This window comes from Loxodonta africana, chromosome 24 (assembly GCF_030014295.1).
Source record: "Loxodonta africana isolate mLoxAfr1 chromosome 24, mLoxAfr1.hap2, whole genome shotgun sequence".
Lineage (NCBI taxonomy): Eukaryota > Metazoa > Chordata > Mammalia > Proboscidea > Elephantidae > Loxodonta > Loxodonta africana.
This window is the reverse complement of record NC_087365.1, coordinates 40,294,153-40,313,333: the sequence shown is the minus strand read 5'-3', so window position 1 is coordinate 40,313,333 and position 19,181 is coordinate 40,294,153. Positions and strand designations below refer to the sequence as shown.

The following is a 19,181-nucleotide window of genomic DNA, read 5'->3' as shown; positions in this document are numbered from 1 at the left end:
AAAACTAATTTCAAATGAGGTTGTGGACTACTACCAACCATTTTAAAGGATACTGAGCAATAATGGTGTTTATAATGCAAGATAACCTGTTTCATCAAGTGCAAAATGGACATGACCTACCCACCCTAATAGTAGCTGAGATAAAATGAGAAATTTCTCTTTATTCTTCAATCACAAGACGTAAATATGGAATTTTTTACTCTTATGTCCGAAAGTAATTAACCAGTACAGGACCCTTAAGATGGGCACTTGCATTTCACATACTCCTCTGCAGTGAGTCATGTTTTCACAAGGACACTCTTGCACTGAAAATGCTTTTCCTTTTCCAGGAGGGAGAACTTAAAAGGGAAAATGGACTTGTTTAACCTGAAAATGTACCTTGCTCAGGCCAGCTCAATTAGGGCAGGCCCGTTCCTGCAGGCTTGTCCTCCTTTGCTTCTATTCAGTAAGCCCCTAATGTCTGGGAAGTAGTGAAAACACAAATTTCCTGTCCAGAAATCCACAGCTCAGCCCGAGCTGCTTTTGTTCCCAGTGGGCACGGGCCTCAGAATGCCCCTATGTCTACCCCTTGTCTGGCCATAAAGGTATCAAATGGGTTGTTTCATGTATCCTATTACCAACTCCACCAAGGGCCTTCTCTGTCTACAGTATGACTGGACTGTGCTTCACAAGCATGGCCATTCTCTGGGAGACTAGCTGTAGTAAGAGTCAGCCTGTAACACCACCTACCAAACTAATTATAACATATATACATATGCATATATACGGAAACCCTAGTGCCCAGTGATTAAGTGCTACAGCTGTTAACCAAGAGGTCGGCAGTTTGAATCCACCAGGCGCTCCTTGGAAACTTTATGAAGTAGTTCTACTCTGTCTTATGGTGTCGCTATGAGTCAGAGTTGACTCAACAGCAATGGGTTTTACGGGTTTATATATATATATATATATATATATGTATATATATATGGAAATCCTGGTGGCATTGTGGTTAAGTGCTAAGGCTACTAACCAAAAGGTCAGGAGTTCGAATCTACCAGGTGCTCCTTGGAAACTCTATGAGATAGTTCTACCCTGTCCTATAGGATCGCTATGAGTCATAATCGACTCGGCGGCAGCAGGTTTGGTTTTCTTGGTTTTTATGTAATATATATAAATATATTATATATATGTAATATATATTTTATTTTACATCGTATACAATATATTTTTTACAAATAGAAGAAGGCTTTCTGGTGATAATCATGTAACTGGCTCCTTAAAGACTTTTATGTTCCAAAGGACCACCCCCCCCCAACACACATTATGAATTACTTCAGCTTCACAGATAAAAAGAAATACAAGTGCTGAACAAGTACTGAACCCTACCCATGGGTCTTATGAAAGAACAAGAAACACTACTAAGAGGCTAAATTACTACAAAACTAGTTTTAGGTTTCCTATAAATGTCAGGACTATAGAACTTCACCAGAAACTTTATTTTAATTAGTCAACTTAATCTCATTCTTGTCAGTTATTTGACTTTGGAGATATAGTAGTATCGGTGCTACCAGGAGCTTTTATATAGATTGTACTTAATCCTCACAATTACGAAGTAGCTATTCCTACTTTATGGAACTGCTGGTGCAAGTGTTATGGCTGCTAACCAACAGGTTGGCAGTTCAAATCTGCCAGGGGCTCCTTGGAAACTCTATGAGGCAGTTCTACTCTGTCCTATAGGGTCGCTATGAGTCGGAATTGACTCAACGGCACTGGGTTTTGTTTTGTTTTTTTGTTATTCCTACTTTACAGATAAGAAAAGTAGGACCAGAGTTGTGACTTGTTCAAAGCCACACAGCTAACAAGAGTTGAGCCAAAGTTTATCCACCTCTAAAGTCTATATTTTTTCATTGGTGAGCAGGAAGACTGTGTCTACTGTCTTTCATTAGGTGAGGAAAAAAATGAAGCTGAACTTCAAATCCTGCTCTATTCTAGTAGTTCTGAAACTTTAGTATGCATCAGATCACCTGGTGGACTTGTTAAAACCCAGACGGCTGAGCCCTCACACCCAGAGTTTGAGTCAGTACGTCTGGATGAGGCTCAAGAATTTAAATTTCCAACAAATTCTCAAATGCTGCTGATGCTGCTGATCAGGAGACTACATGGCAACCAGTACTCTGTTCAACACTGCCATTTCAGCTAGTGCCTTTGGTAGCTACAGATCCCAGTTAACTTAATCTAAAGGTAATGACCTCCATAGTCTGGATCCACTAAGCTATGCTAATATCCCTAACTTACCTTCTGAAGCCCTGCCTTAACCTCACTAGAAATATTAGCATGACAACACTCACTCTGTGCTCTGCTTAGTCACCCAATCCTAAAAGATGGCACTGGGATTAAAAGGCTTGTTAAATATGGAAGTAGGAAAAAGTACTAGGATTCTGATGAAACAGAAGATAAAACAGCAGCAAAGGTAGTTAACTACTCAGCTATTTCAATAATCAATTATCAAACTTTTATAAACACTGAAAAACACTGTGTTCTGCTCCTTTAAAAAAATCCTGTAAGCTCAGTAGCTCAATCAATAAAAAAAACAAGTTGCCCTTGAGTCAATTCCAACTTACGGTGACCCCATGCGTTGAAAGATAGAACTGCACTCCACAGGGTTTTCGAGGCTGGACCTTTTGGAAGATCGCCAGACCTTTCTTCTGAGGCAACACTGGATGGGTCCGAACCACCAACTTTTCAGTTACTAGGCAAGTGTTTATCTGCTTGCACCACCCACAGACTAGCTTGACCAACAGGACACTTTAATCAAATGAAGCCAAGTAAGATAATCAAGTCCATAAAGATCAGTTTCTTTCTCCAAAGGTGATTTTATGGTCACCTGCATTTATCGGAATCATTTGGGACTGTTAAGGGTATATTAAAAATGCAATTTCTCAGTACCCTTCACTACAGAATCAACTTCTAGCAGTGAGATTATGACTATGCCTTTTACCAAGCACCTCCTGGTGAGCCTTGTATGTATTAGTTTGAGGACAACTGAATGAAAACTAGTGAAAAACTCGATGTTTCCCACTTCATCTTCAACTAGCTGTTGAATTAAGGGACAAAAGAGCTCTCATTTCCCAACTTAAACATTTGTTGAAAGCACTGACCACGTAGGATAAGATAGTGTCCTTGGCCACTTCCTAATAAGTAAGCAAAACATACAAATTTCTAGAGAATAGAATGAAAAATTGCAAGAGAGAATCAAAGGTTCAGTGGAAGCCAGAGAAAAGTGAATAATTCTGGCTTGGGTTTAGGCAGTGACTATGGACAAGCTTCACTGGAAAGGAAACTGAGTATCTCTCTACTACGAGGCTCTGAGATGTTTCTAGCTCTCAAGGAGTTCACAATACTTAGCACCTTCCTAAAAATAAGCAGTAAAATGGAGAAGTGTTAGGTATACCTACCTATCTAAACCTTACCAATTCTTAATGATTAAAAAACATTCCAGGGTAAATGTGCAGGAAATAACATGATCTTAGAGGTGTGGGGGAAGAATGCACACTGAACTTTATTTCTGGGAAATAAGGATGGGGTTTGCTGTAGGTCTTAAAAATCAAATTTTCAATAAATGTACTTAGCATGATTATCACTTTTGCACAGTAGCACCTACCTTTGTGCAGTCAGTATAGGTTTTAGTTGACATTCTGCTAGTCTTCTGCAAGTACTTTTTGTTTCCAGTCATTTATGGCCACAATTCATCATACTGTACTACAACTTTAAACTATGCCTCTAAAAATTTTAGCTCACCACAGTGTCTGAGACCAAAATTCTAGATTCGCTCCAGTCTTAGAGTAGTAAATGGGTGAAGGACCTGAATAGGCATTTCACCAAAGAGGACGTATCTTGAGGCCACCAAACACATTAAAAGATGTTCAACATCATTAGCCATCAGAGATTTAAATCGAAACCACACTGAGATACCATTTCACTCCCACTAGGATGGCTAAGATTAAAAAAAAAAAAAAAAAAACAGAAAATAAGGAATGCTGGCAAAGACGTGGGGAAACTGGAACCCTTATCCATTGCTAGTGGGAATGCAAAATGGCACAGATGTGGAGAAGAGTGTGGCAGTTCCTCAAAAAACTAAAAATAGAACTACCATATGACCCAGCAATTACACTCTTACAAAAACTTGAAAGCAGACTCAGACTTGTACACCAATGTTCACTGCAGCACTATGCATAAAAGCCAAAAGGTGGAAACAACCTAAATGGCCATCAATAGATGAATGGATAAACAAAACGTGGTACATACGTACAAGGCAATACTACTCAGCCAGTAGGAGGTAAGAAGTCTTGATACATGCTATATAATATGAATGGAGCTTGAAGACATTACGTTGAGTGAAATAAGTCAACCACAAAATGACAAATACATACTAAAAAATAAGAAAAATGTATAGACCAAAGTTTATTAGTGGTAACCAGGAGTGGGGGTGGGAGTTAATGGTGACAGAAAAACTGCATTAAGGGTAGGGTTGCAGAGCCAATTACTGTAATTGCTGTCAATAAGTTATACACCTGTAAAAAGCTGAACTGGCAAAATTGTATGACAGATATATTTACAACAACAACGAAGAGAGTAGCTGCTAAGGCTGCTCATGTACAACCAAAAAAACCTCCTGGGATTTGGTTCCTTGGTTTGGAGATTTAGGGTCATGGTTTCACGGGACATCTCAGTTAATTGTCCTAACATATTTTGTGCTTTTGTTCTACCTCCTATTTTGTTGCATAGCATTTGGGGTCTTAAAAGCTTGCAAGAGGCCACCCAAGGCACAAATGGTCTCTATTTGCTTGGAGCAACATAAGGAGGAGTCAGGAATAGGAGGAAGAAATGGAATGTGTGGCTAATTGCCTCCATTAACAAGTGCCTCCTTTGCCATAAGACCAGAAGAACTGGATGGTACCTGGCTACCATTACCACACATTTTGATCAAAGATTCCACAGAAAAATCCTGATCAAAAGAGGGAAAATGCAAACAGAATTTCACATTTTCATGGACTCCAGACTTTCTGGAGCCATGGAAGTTGGATAAACCCCTTAAACTATTGCCCTGAGAGTCTTTAAACCTTAAATCAAACACATTCCCTGAAGTCTTAAAACCAAACAAAGAAAATTGGTATGATGGCTAATACTAATTTAACTAGTAAAAAATGTCTGCCTTGAGCATTGTGCTCTTTTAGGGACTATCTACATGGGATCAAAATGATTAACAGCAACTCAAAAGAACAGATAAGAATCTTAGGGGGCAGGAAGCTTGTTAATGGAGATGAACAACTTGGAAAAGGAAGGTGAGAACGGTTGCACAACTCAAAGATTGTAATCAGTGTCACTGAATAGTACATGGAGAAATAGTTGAACTGGTGTATGTTTGCTGTACATATTCTCCACAACTACAGTCATGCGTCACTTAATGTCCAGGATATATTCTATGAAAGAGGACATTATGTGATTTGGACATTGTACAAACACCATATCCTATATAGGCAATCCCTGGGTTAGGAACGTCCGACTTACCTACAACCCGTAGTTAAGAACCAACCCCCGTAAAGCCTATTATATTAAAAATTCAAGGTGCAAACAATAGTTCATAATAACAAACAGGTGCTACTTTGTGACATGCATCAAAACATTATTATTATTACTGTATTATGTTAAAGATGTTTTAGTGTATCTGGAAGCATTTCATGTCTTTTATGCATAAGATGGTACACTACATAACAAGACAAACATTTGACTAACTGACGTTAGATACGTCTGCTACATCTCGTTCTTCAACTGGGATTTCTGAACTCTACTGTAACCTTACGGGTCCACAGACGTAAATGCAGTCAGACGCTGCCCGATAGATGTTGTGTGGCTCATGGCTGTACAAAAAAAAAAAAGAGTTCTCCAAGGACGGAAAAAAGTTTTACAGTATTTTCAGAACTACAGGGGAGAAAAACTTGAGCTTCTTGCTTGCCCAAATAGAATATTTCTTCACAGAGAAAACCAGTATGCTTTTGCTGATAGACAACTTTTTTGACATTCTGAGATCAGGGTGGTGCTAACATCAATAATGGGCCATAAGGTTCTGAAGAATGGAGAAGATGCCCATTTTTTTATGGAAAAAACCAAAATGATTATGATCAAGCTACCATTACCTGAACTTGTGCTGTCCCTAACCCATCTGGCCCTTGACTTTTGGACTGCTAGACTGGAAGACTTCTCAAAGAACTTGGGTTCCTGGCCTTGGAGGGCTTTCTATTAGGAAATCAGGTCTCAAAGGCCAGCAGTTACAGGGACTAACTAATGTGTGTTCCTCCTCATTCCTTTAGTTTCCTTTCCTGGCTAACTGGAACCATGAAAAGTTAAGAAATAGATGCTGAAGTTTGTTCAATTTCCTTTGAGGATCTTGTTTCTGATTTCTTATTTCTGATTAAATAGCCAAGAGTCACTGACACTGCATCCATTTCCGTAAAAAAGCCCAGACTGTAAGAATAAGGCACAGAAAGTCTAACACTTAGTTTCTATCACTTTTCTAGTATTCAAGTCACTGTTAAGTAATACCGCTATGCACTCTGCATCTTCCCCTGAGGAGTTTAACAGCTTTAGTGTATGACCCACATCAAGACACTTCAAAGAGGTACTAATAGTTACATATTCTTTATTCCAGGCAATTCAGTTCAAGGATTTAAATTATTTTAAACCTATACTCAAATTAAGCTACTGTCACAGGAACTGTCGTACAGAATGTGAGCATTTCTAGTCATCCTGACAATCTACCTGTTCAGAGAAACTTGGAAACTACTTTTCTACAATTCATGCAACACAGCTGTCTGACACAAAAAGATACTAGGAAATAAGTATACAGAACTCAACTTTAAACAGTTTCTTCTATTACAAGTGAAAAGGTTTAACAGGCATATTTGATAACCTAAAAAACTATTGTCTAGAACAGTTATAAAATTAGTACGTGGACATCTTTAGAAATCTAAGTTTCTAGGTTTCTAATTTCTTTAATGGGGAGAAAAAAAAAAACCTTGATTTTGAACAAATGGAGATGTCACCTTCTTTCACTGATAGTGAAACGTTAACTGTCAGAAAGTACCTCCCATCCCCATTCACCCTGGTATGACAGGAGCCATTATACTGAGGTCCAGTAAAAAATCGGGAACCTCAAAAGAGGAAGTGTACCTACCTACAACTTACTGACTTCAATGCATTCACCCTGAGATCCGTAAGAGTTTTGTCTTGTTCACCTGTGTCTAGTAGTTACATTTCACATTTCAATGTTTGAATACATGAACGTAGCAACCTAAATTTTCGGTTTTATAATTTAACACAAATTTTTTAGCTTCCAAAATAAGTTTCTAAATACCACACTATCCCAAGGGCAAAGGGGAAAAATTACTTTTAAACTGTAAATAAATTTATGAGAAACAAAGCGGTTTGTACACATTAGGTGCTTTTCACTAAGTGAATGAAGTTGTCATAAAGCCAAAGCAAGTCAGTACCCTCCTGAGCCAACCTGTCTCAGATTTACAGCAAAGGGATCATATTCAAGCCTCTCTAGTGATCCCCCCTGCACAACCCTCATCTTAGGTAAAAATCTCACGGTAGACATATACTCAAATTTAAAGATATTAAAGATGCCCCCTTTGAATAAAAGACTAATAAAGCAATTTCTGAAAAAGATGCTTGTTTTTCTTTGGTTGATTTATTTTTTTTTAGCATTGGCAAGGAACTAAAATTTTATTCTAAGCTTCATCTTTCATAAAGTAATCCTCACATGCTCTTTAATCTTGTATGGTTAAGTATTATACCTACTTTACAGATGAAGAACTAAGGCTCTGAGATTAACTTGTTCAAAGACCTAGCTATTGAAGAGAAGATGAACTCAAATTCTAATTCACTTGACTCAAAGTCTCTGTCCTTCCCACTATATCATGGTTGCCTGATTTTGGCGTAGGGGAAGGACCACCCCCACCCTTGACTTCATTCACATTCTACACCAAAGAAAACTGGTATGAGAAAGAGGTCCACGCGTTGAAGATTTTAAAATCCAAACCTCTGTGGATGCTCTCCTTATATACTAAGGGTGATAGAGCCATGCAGTATTAATATTCATCTCCCCAGTTTTTTTTTCATATACTTTAAGAACCACATTCTCCTGTGACATTTATTCTTGAAGACTTTGAAAAAGTAGAAGACCCTATTCTGTAATTTTTATTCTACAAAATTATTTTCTCTCGCCCACCTTTAATTGAATATTAATTTTGAAGTCTATTCTTGTTGCAAGGAGCCCTAGTAGGGCAATGATTAAGCACTGGCCTCCTAACCAACAGATCAGCAATTTAAACCCAGCAGCGAGTTCCTCCGTTCCCCAGAAGAAAAGATCTGGTGATCTGCGTCCATAAAGATCATGGTCTAGGAAACCCTATGGGGCAGTTCTGCTCTGTTACAAGTGCTCTGAGTTGGAGCTGACTGGACAGCACACAACCACAACTTCTGTCGTGATGCTTCTATGGTGGTCCTTTTGATCAATGGTATAAGGTCTCTAATAAGAGCCGTTAGGCTTAATCTATTGGACATTGGTGAATATAACCCCAAAGGATTTTGCTTTATTTCCTTTAAGTAAAAAGTAGCACTTCCAAAATAACAAGTTCAAGACTATTTGGTATTAGTGAGAATTATGAGCTGTTATTTAACTCCTACTGACTATACAAATTTTGTTCATATAATTTCCAAATGCCTATACTCATACACAACTGTTAGCAAGGAGTTTGCGACTAAATTCTCACAGTGAAACGTCATTTAAGGTGTTCTTGTTCCCAAGAATTATTACTTTACAGGAGTTGTGTTGCTCCCTTTAAGCAACCATTTGAATAAGTGGAAAATTAAGGTATCTCAGATTTGTTCTGAGTCTTTTCAGTTAAAAAGGGGGGATGGTCTTTGAAAAAAATATATGGGCCTAAAACATATTGAGTTTCATGGTTTAAAAAAAATCACAAATAATGATCTCAGTATTTCACTTACTAAATGCATCTAAAAGGTAAGGCTCTGGATATCTTCGACAACAACAAAAAATCCACAGTTCTATTAAATGGCTGAGAAATTAGCCACATCAACAGAATTCCATCATTTCTGAGGCTTTCTTCTCCATCGCTGGAAGTTCAATGATCAATTTGTCTTAGACTTGTTTTTGGAAAAGCAGGAAATATACACATTTGGCTCTTACTTAGTCCAAACCTAGAAACAGTTATACCACCTTTTAATACCAATATTAATTAAACACATAGAATAAGCAATTGCTTTATAACTGGAAGAGATCAGTGTAGGCTATGCACTTCGTTAACCAACTCTTTGCTGTGTAATTTTCATGAAGATTTAAAATGTTAACAGGGAATACCACAGAGGGACAGAGTCACCCACATTGTTACCTCAAACACAACAAACTAAAGTTCGGTTTCAGAGTAGAAGCTGACCAAAGTTTAAATCTGAAAGCGTGTGGACAGAGAGGCATTTTCATATACACATTTAATCTTTGACAGCTTGTGCTGCATAGAAATATTATCCTCGTTTATAGATGACAAAACAAGATTCAAGTGCCCAGGCCAGGTTTCATTGTTAACAGGGACTTATCTAGGTTATTCTGATTTTTATTCCAATTTTCTATTTTACTGCAGCTGCTCAAAAGCCTAGTACCTCTCCCCACAGCTTCCCTTGTCACCACCTATACCCTTCAATGTCAGGCTGGTGCCAGCTCTAATACCAAAGCATCTGCTGAAGACGTAACATTCCAAGTACAAGGGGTCCAGGCTATTTGTAAAAAAAAATTGAGGGCAGACTGTAACATCTGTGTTAGAAGTTTACCAATTACAGCTTGAGTAGGGTTTCAGTCTCCGGACCAGGGCAGTATGCTACCAAAAAGGGGAAGTGGGAAGGGGCAAAAAGAAGAAAAGTTTTCCTTTCCTAGTTTCTAGTTCTCCCATAAGCCTCTGCAATCCGTACTATCCCCATTAAATTGAGATTTAATATGTATAAAAATGGAGTGTCTAGTAAGCACTCAAAATTAGTTCCCTTCCTCCCACTTCCCCTTCTGTTGCTGAGCAAGGGCTCAGCTGACTATGAAATGAAGGAGCTCCTTTATAGGAGCTGGGTGAAACAAGGGGTCTTAGCCAACGAGATACGCAAGTGAACATGACCTGGATCCTGAAGCCCACTGGATCAGTCTTCAGTCCAACCAGTAATAAGCCCACGAAACTTTATAAATCTGGACTTTTACTAAGTGACAAAATGGTGCATTATTCTAGTACACACCTAACTTCCAACATAAAACCTTTTCTTTGTAAATTCCAAACAGCCAAAATGTCTCCCCAGAAAACGTCCTCGGCATCTATCTTTGTTAAGTTGTGCAAAGGAAAAAAAAAAAAAGTACGTGGGAACAAAGGTTGGCTGGTTTGTTTTTAAAATACAGGAAAATGTCAGAATACCCAGGAATCTGTTAAATTTGTTCTCAACATCATGGACAACAACAAAGACAGGAGAACTAAAGTCTACAATATTGCTGACTGCTTTTATACCTTTTGTTGGAGTTCATCTAGGTGTATCTCAGGAGTGCTAAGGAACTGAGTTCTTTACTTCCTTAAATCCACAAAAACAAAAAAAGCTAGCTTCAAAGGCTCAGAGAGGGCACTAAAGAACTGGTAATGACACAGCCCCACCGCAAATCTGATAGGGAGGAGCAGAAAGGAGACGTAAATAAAAATATTAACTATATTGTTGTTGTGTGCTGTCAAGTCCATTCTGACTCACACACATTTCAGAAAAATTCTCAAGTACAATACATAAAGGTAAAGGTAGCAGAGAAATAAGTGAAAGGATCTGAAAACTTAGGAGAACAATCAAAAATAAATAACTACCAAAAAGAAATTACAACTAAAGTTGCCTATCCCCCCTGGAGTTTCTTCCTTTATTAAAATTTGGACACATAAATGATACTCAGATACAGATAAAGACACTGAATATACGCTTTGATATGGATGGCCTTGCTTGATGATATTACAATCTTCAGTATACCCCAGATATCAGCAATGTCACCTCTGTGAGTTTGAAAAGTATTTAAGATATTAAACACATAGAATAAAAATTATGTTCAACAACATGTAGTTGCTGTTAAATCATTTCAGCAAACATCCATTTCCTAGAACACTATCAAAAATACCATTAATATCTAACAGATATTCAGCTATATATAAGCTTTTCCCACCTCATCAAGCTGCTGGCCACCTTGCCAGCCCTCCTTCTCCACGGTACCGAGGCCCTAGCCTAGGCTATCAACAGAGGGCACACCGCCTGCACCTACTCAGACCAAGCGGGGGAGGAGAAAGGGCCAGCAAAATGCTAATTTTTCCATGCCAACAGCCTCTATTTTAGATTTCCTACTACAGTTACTGGCTTGGAGCCATGAGGATGGAAAACTGCTTCTCTAACTGCAAATTTACAAGGCAAGGAAACAGGGAGAAAACACTTCTTCCAAATATTACTACTTCAAGTTTAAATACAATCTGAAAGCTTCCTTTTAACACAATACCCCACTTCTTCAGGGGCAAGCCTGGAACTTGGCCCATCCTAAACCTTTCACCTTAAGAAATCAAATTCCGTTTGCCCAAATGCCCTTATTATGCAAAACTAATGGTTTCAAAATAATAAAGGGACAGTCAAATAATCTAAATCACAGGACACAGAAAATTCACTAAAGTGACTCTTGTCTACCTCCAAATGCAACAAATTGACTATACTTTACTGTTCCTTATTTCTTTCAGGGCCCCCCCCACACCCCACCAAATACTCCTTTGAAGCATTCCTATAGCCACATTCAAAAGAAAATAATTACATGTAAATTCATTTATCAAAGGGAATTTGAACTTTACTGACTGTATGTATGGCAAAAGTTATTAAACATCTGTAAAATACATACGCACTCACACGTCAGTATCATCTGAAGGCTCCAAAAATTAAAAACACCCAGAAAGTACAAAATAATTTCGCATCCTATTAGCGGCAGCAGAGAACCATTATTGTAAGTGATATGTAACATGTATAAAGCTTTTCTAACACATTTACAGGCTCAAAAGTCAGACATTTTTATGCATCACCCTCCCCTCCCACCCCATTGAAAACAAACAAAAACTGTCAGTTAATACCACAGCCCAATTTTGGAATATAAGCTTTAAAATGTTAGTTAAAATAAACCCTGGCACTCATATAGACGGGTACTAATTTACTATGCCCCAGGGCAAATTAATGAATCTCTCTTTCAAATACAATTCCCCATTTTTACGCTGACAGTGAGGAAAAAAAGTCAGACTCAACCTCCCCTCCTCCCCGCTACTATTGGTTAAAATGAGATTAGGGTACTGACCCTGGGTTCCTATTTTCCATTTTACCTTACCCACTGACCAAAGAAAATTAGGAGTTGGTGACAGTAATATCTAGTTTTCACCTTTCAGACCACGAGGTACTTCTGATTCCTTTGGAGTAACTCCTGGACTTGGTTTTACCAGAAGATCTTAGTCTAAAATTTGTTTGCGAGATCTGAGAGAACTTTGAGATCTGCTAGTCATCTAAAAAGCACGTATTGACAGGTAATCGTGTTTCACTGCAAAGTATAATATATTCTACAGCAGCTCACTAATCCTGAAAAGGTGCCCCAAGGAATCTGGCTGCAGTGGAAGGAAAAGACAACAGTGAAGCCGAACGCTTAAATGTTTCTGGACTGGGTCTGAAGATGTGCCACATTTCTTCGGGAGGTGCCATCGCTCTTCAGTTTTAAAAATATGATAGGAATTTTCAAATCACATCATCAGCCTTCCCACCCTCAACCTGTGCCTAACAGCACAAAAGTACAACTACCTGTTAGCATCAGAAACAATTCATACTTAGTCCACTCATCGAATTTAAATCCATCAAGCTAACTAGAACCAACACAAGATGTCAAATCATGAACCAGTAACACTTCCTGGAATAATCACTGAGGAAGTGAAGGATTCGCTCATACCAGTGAATCAACATATTACTGATCAGCAGTGCTGGGGGGCAGGGAGCTCCCCAACTTCAAGTCCTGGAAACAACAAAAGGATCACTAACACCCAGCCTGATGTTACCACTACCAACTCTACAGATACACCAAGCAGCCTATACTTATTGTAATCGTGCCTTTAGACCCACTACAGTTAGTGCTACCAACACTTACAAAGGAAGTCTTTTCATCTAGGTAAGAGAGAAGTTACAGCTCTGCTCCTGAAATTCCCAGCTCACTCTCAGTATTACAAATATATTTCACAAAAAGCAGATTTTCCCAGCAGTTGAGTATGGGCCAGAATGTTCTAAATTCCATATTAACTGCAACTAACTACATACTATTGTAAAGTATAGGCTCCAAAGGAAAAACAAGTCTCTTAGACTTAAGGGGCTGAGGGCAGGCAAGATAAAGGATGTTTGATTTTAATACATGAACTTGCACATTTAACCTGTAATACGGGCCACGCCCACTTAAAATCATGCTTAAGCAAACTCCTCTTAATACAAAAATCAATAATGACATGTCTGAACACAATTAAACATTGATTTTTTTTTTAAGAAACTGTCTTATCATAGTTAAATAAATCAATCACTAGTTACCAGTATACAACTTGGTAGAGCATGCACACAGTTACTAACACATCTTTCTTCTAGATAATATTCAAAAAGATAATTACTCCAGGAATAACATTCTTCTGAGGAGAAAGTAAAGACAGTGAAAGTGTTTCTTCTCTTGAAGGAACACATTTAGCTAAAAAATAAGCAAATGACAAAGTACCAAATCCTTCCTTTTCTTTTAGACCCCTTTAAGTAAAGATGTGCAGCTTTTAATTTCTTCATACTAGAACCAGTTCTACAGTACAGTGGCTAAACTCACGGGCTTTGGAGTTCACAACTTGCTGCCCTTGGGCAAGCTAGTAAACATACCTAAGCCTCACCTTCCTCATCTATAATATGTAGGTAAATAGTACCTAACTCATAAAGATTCTTCCAAGGATTAAACCAGATAATGCATGGAAAGAGCTGAGAATTGTATCTGACAGATAGTAACTGTTCAATAAATATTAGCTATTACATGTGTACACATGCTTTCCAAAAGTCTACATGGCCAGTTCATTCCATTCTCTATAAAAACGGCAGTAAGGATCAAAAACCTTTCCAGCCCACTAATGCTCTACATATTCAATAGTTCCTTCGTAGAATTTAGGTTAAGAACTATGGAGGTTCACTTACTCATGAGGATAAAGGGCTGGCTGTTTTTCATTACTAAATACACTACCTACTCAGCCCCGCCTGAAAAGTCACAAGCGTACTTTATTAATTTATTAAAATGCTACCTTTCTCCACGGGAGGTCAAAAGGACTTCCTACATCCTCACCTGCCACATTCTTTCTTTGCTCCCACATCCCAAAGAAACATGCCTTGGGACTGTCTGGACTGCAGGGGCCCTATCTCCTCCCTCTTTTAAAAACCTGACAGGTTGGCTAAACGGGTAGTTAAGAAACACTCCAACCACTGACAATTCTCTCAGGACCTAGTCTCGCACAAGACCCAGCTCAGACATCACCTCCTCCAAAATTTCCCCACCCCCTGACAAAATTAAGTCCCCTATGCTCCCAACACCTTTTGAGTATAAATATGCCCCAGCACCTACCTTATAATTAACTATTTATGTCTCCTCCAATAGACTGAATTATATGAATTATGTGAAGGCAAGAGTAGTGTTGTGGTGGAAGAAGGTTCAGCTCTAACACTAAGCACAGGGCTTAGCACATATCAGATGCTCAAGAAATGCTACACTTCAACTGGATTCTCTCCTAGTGGAGTGCCATCTCTTGCTGGATGCTCTACTTCAAAATCTGAACGTAAGACTGCTCTCAGAAGAGCAGGCTGACATGATGGACTGCACTGCTGATTACAACATCAGAAAACCTCTTCATCAGCTTCTCCCATTGGAGAGGTTCCCGGAACCCAAACTCAACTAAGCAGGATTATGTACCATCAGAATCAGTGGGAATTCCCAGCACACTACAAAGGAATACTATCTTCTCCTTCGAAAGGATTGTTGGAATGCCTGCAAGGGTGAGCTTTTTTATTGGAGAATCTACGCTGGGTAACTGAAGAAATACTTGAAAAATAAATGTCTTAATTTGGCTGAAAAGGGTTCAAAAACATGAAAGTCTGGGAAAAGCGAGCTGGCTCTTGGTATCTGGAAACCAGTGGGTTCTGAAAAATGAACAAGAAGCAGGGGTAGGTGCTGGCCACTTTTTCTTCCGATAAATAAAATCTTTTCCTTCCCCACAGTCCAAATGAAAAGGCCCATACACCAGGTCCAGATGAGATGCTCAGTAACCTTTCCTCATAACAAGTACACTAAACTACATTTCTAGGAAAAACTGCCTTAGGAACCTCAGTCACAGTGAAAAGTTCCAGACCCGAATGCTCTAATTTTTTCAAAAAATCAACATGCCAGAGTCCAACATTTACACTGGGTGGCCTAGAGAGAACTTGCAAACTTTTTGAAGGGAGCTACTACTACCTTTACAACAAACAAAATCTTGAAATATGAAGAATTCCACAAAGAGCAGCGTTAGTTTCAGCGCCATAATTCCTATCATAAACATCTTACCGAAAAAAAAAAAAATCAACAGTTGCGAAGGGAATCTTTCATTCTGGAAACAGAAAGGGAACAAACAAGCCGCAGAAAGGGAACACCAAAATAAAGTTCTAACTGGAAAAAAATAATAATAATTCCATCTCCCACCCTTCCTTCCCTAGTGGGGTCTGTGATTTATAAGGCTTTGCTCTGCAGAAAGCTCTTTCTGGGCAGCCCAAGGAAGGAGCCGAGGGAGGGAGAGAAAGAGACACAGGCACAGAAAGGAGAGGAGAGAGAAAAAGAAAATGGCGCAGAGACTAAGTCCCGACCGTCGACAAGGCGACTTTCCCGGGAGGAATCCGGGCCCGGAGAAGCTCCCCGACGCCGGGCGACGGGCGATACGGGGTCTCCGTTACCCCCTCTTCGGAGGCCCGCGATCTGGGGGGGCTTGGGTCCCTGGAAAGGGGGTCCAGAGGCGGCCCGATGGGAACAATGGGGCCGGTGAGCTCGGAGCCGGGACTTAGTCTCTGGGACGCCATGTCTGTCCTCTGCCCGGCTCGGGCCGGGCGCGGGGTAGCCGGCCGGCGGCTGGGGGCCCAGGGTCGGGGCAGGGTCGAGGGGCTGGGGCACACTCACCATTCAATCGGAAATCCGCTTCGATCTGGAGAAAGAAAAGGAGGAAATATGAAACGACAGGCAAGTTGATCCCCCCACTCCGGGCGGCGAACGCGCGCGGCCGGGGGCTTAGCCCCCCGTGCCCCCCGGGACGATGGGGCCCCGGGAACGGCCTATGAGGGCAGCCATCCCCCCTGAACTGTAACTTCACGGCTTCCACCCGCGGCCTAGCCAGCCAATCTCCCCCGGCAGGCGGCCCCTCGCCGGGGACTCCGGCCTGTCAAAGCGGCCGAGCCGTGTCGGGGCCTGTGCCGGGGGTCGCGGGAGGGCCAGGCGGCGTCTGGGGGCCGCGAGGCTCGGGCCGGGCCGTACCTGGGAATCGTTGTGGAGATGGTCCCCACTCATGTCGGCCGGAGCGCCGAGCGCGGCAGGCGGCGAGGGGTGCGGAGGAGACGCAGGCGGTCAGGACCGGCTGTGCTGACAGACGGGGGGCTCGCGGAAGCTCCCGGAGGCTCCCAGAGGCGCGGATAAGCAGCGACAGCGGCGGGCCTGAGACTCCCGGAACCGCTGAGGCAGCGACAGCGGCAACGAAGCTGACTGACTGCCGGGCAGGCGGCGAGAGCAGACCCCAGCAGTTGTGTAACAGTCTAAGTTCGCATTTCGGCTCACTGCGCCTGCGCGGCCGCTTTTAAACGGGACGTCCGCGACGTCAGGGACTCGCGGAAAGAGGCCGAGGGTTGTAGGGCCCGCCCCTCGCGATTCGAAAGGCGGACCCGGCTCGGCATCACAAGCCACGCCTCTAGTCCTCGCGCGGCGCTGTGATTTGCATATGGAGCCGGCTCCTCCCATGGCCGCCCACCCAGCGCTATCTTCCTTTCCTCACCCGGCGCCTTTTCTCGGAACCCCGGATCCCCCCACCCCACCCGTTAGGCAGTGCGCAGGCGCCGCGGGGGCTCCGCCTCCGGACCCGGGCTGGCGCAGCGGCCACGTGGTGGGCCTTTAAAGGCCGCGGCGGGACCCGGCCAGGCCGAGCTGGTAGCCCGCTCTGGCGTTTCTTTGGAGCCTGGGAAGCGCGGAGCTGCGAATCCTTTGGCGGTGCGTGGTCCAGAGCTCGCACCGGCGCCAGCTTGCTCGATAACCTAATCCTGAGGCGTCTGGCGGGAGGAGCTCCTTAGCCTTTGTCCAAGGTTTCCAACTTGTGGATTATTTCACGCCCACTTTTTTTTTTTTTATAAATTTTATTAAGCTTCAAGTGAACGTTTACAAATCCAATCAGTCTGTCACATATAAGTTTACATACATCTCACTCCCTACTCCCACTTGCTCTCCCCCTCTTGAGTCAGCCCTTTCAGTCTCTCCTTTCTTGACACTTTTGCCGGCTTCCCTCTCTCTCTATCCTCACATCCCCCCTCCAGACAAGAGTTGCCAACACAATCTCAAGTGTCCACCTGATATAATTAGCTCACTCTTCATCAGCGTCTCTCTTCCACCCGCTGACCAGTCCCTTTCATTTCTGATGAGTTGTCTTCGGGGATGGTTCCTGTCCTGTGTCAACTGAAGGTCTGGGGAGCATGGCCGCCGGGATTCCTCTAGTCTCAGTCAGACCATTAAGTTTGGTCTTTTTATGAGAATTTGGGGTCTGCATCCCACTGATCTCCTATTGCCTCAGGAGTTCTCTGTTGCGCTCCCTGTCAGGGCAGTCATCGATTGTGGCCGGGCACCAACTAGTTCTTCTGGTCTCAGGATGATGTAGGTCTCTGGTTCATGTGGCCCTTTCTGTCTCTTGGGCTCTTAGTTGTCGTGTGGCCTTGGTGTTCTTCATTTTCCTTTGCTCCAGGTGGGTTGAGACCAATTGATGCATCTTAGATGGCCGCTTGTTAGCATTTAAGACCCCAGACGCCACATTTCAAAGTGGGATGCAGAATGATTTCATAATAGAATTATTTTGCCAATTGACTTAGAAGTCCCCGCAAACCATGTTCCCCAGACCCCTGCGCTTGCTCCGCTGACCTTTGAAGCATTCGTTTTATCCCGGAAACTTCTTTGCTTTTGGTCCAGTCCAATTGAGCTGACCTTCCATGTATTGAGTGTTGTCTTTCCCTTCACCTAAAGCAGTTCTTATCTACTGATTAATCAATAAAAAACCCTCTCCCACCCTCCCTCCCTCCCCCCCTCCTAACCACAAAAGTATGTGTTCTTCTCAGGTTTACTATTTCTCAAGATCTTATAATAGTGGTCTTATACAATATTTGTCCTTTTGCCTCTGACTCATTTCGCTCAGCATAATGCCTTCCAGGTTCCTCCATGTTATGAAATGTTTCACAGATTCGTCACTGTTCTTTATCGATGCGTAGTATTCCATTGTGTGAATATACCACAATTTATTTACCCATTCATCCGTTGATGGACACCTTGGTTGCTTCCAACTTTTTGCTATTGTAAATCACGCCCACTTTTTAAAAAATTATTTTAATTTGTCGGTCAGCCAAGAGTCTGGTTTAGCCTCAGTTTTCAGCCGAGCACATGTACCCTGAGACACAAGGGGCCTATTTTCATTCCTCCCATCTTACAAATACTGAGCATCTATGAGTCAGGAAACGTGCTAAGGTAGAGGGTGGCGCAAGGGGCCAAAGGGGCAGGACCTGGAGCTAAACAGGTCCTGGCTCTGACCACCGCTGAATCCGCAGTAAGCTGTTCGGATCGTGAGTAGGGTAAAGGACTAATGTCTGTGGAGCATGTACCGCATACCCTGCGCTGAATTCTCAGAATAGCTCCGTGAGGTCGCCTGTTTACAAAAGTCAAACTGTCTCAAAGATAAGTGGCCTCCACAACCACCTACCTGACGTCTGCGCTGGGATACCTCACGAGCTGTTCA

At 41.7% G+C, this 19,181-nt stretch overlaps 1 protein-coding gene across 2 annotated transcripts in view; it reads right to left on the bottom strand.

Annotated features, from left to right (window-relative positions):
- The window catches only part of TOP1 (DNA topoisomerase I), an 88,432-nt gene extending 71,472 nt beyond the window's left edge, over nt 1-16,960 (bottom strand). Inside the window, exons 1-2 of one of the 2 annotated variants that reach the window (XM_064276084.1) lie at nt 16,679-16,960; nt 16,328-16,352 (exon numbers count right to left, since the gene is read on the bottom strand). In XM_064276084.1, coding sequence (XP_064132154.1) covers nt 16,328-16,352; nt 16,679-16,711 — 58 coding nt within the window. In that variant the 5' untranslated portion in view covers nt 16,712-16,960. The remainder of the gene's footprint in view (nt 1-16,327; nt 16,353-16,678) is intronic. The other variant, XM_064276082.1, reaches the window with a different exon arrangement.
- Between the last annotated feature and the right edge of the window lie 2,221 nt (nt 16,961-19,181).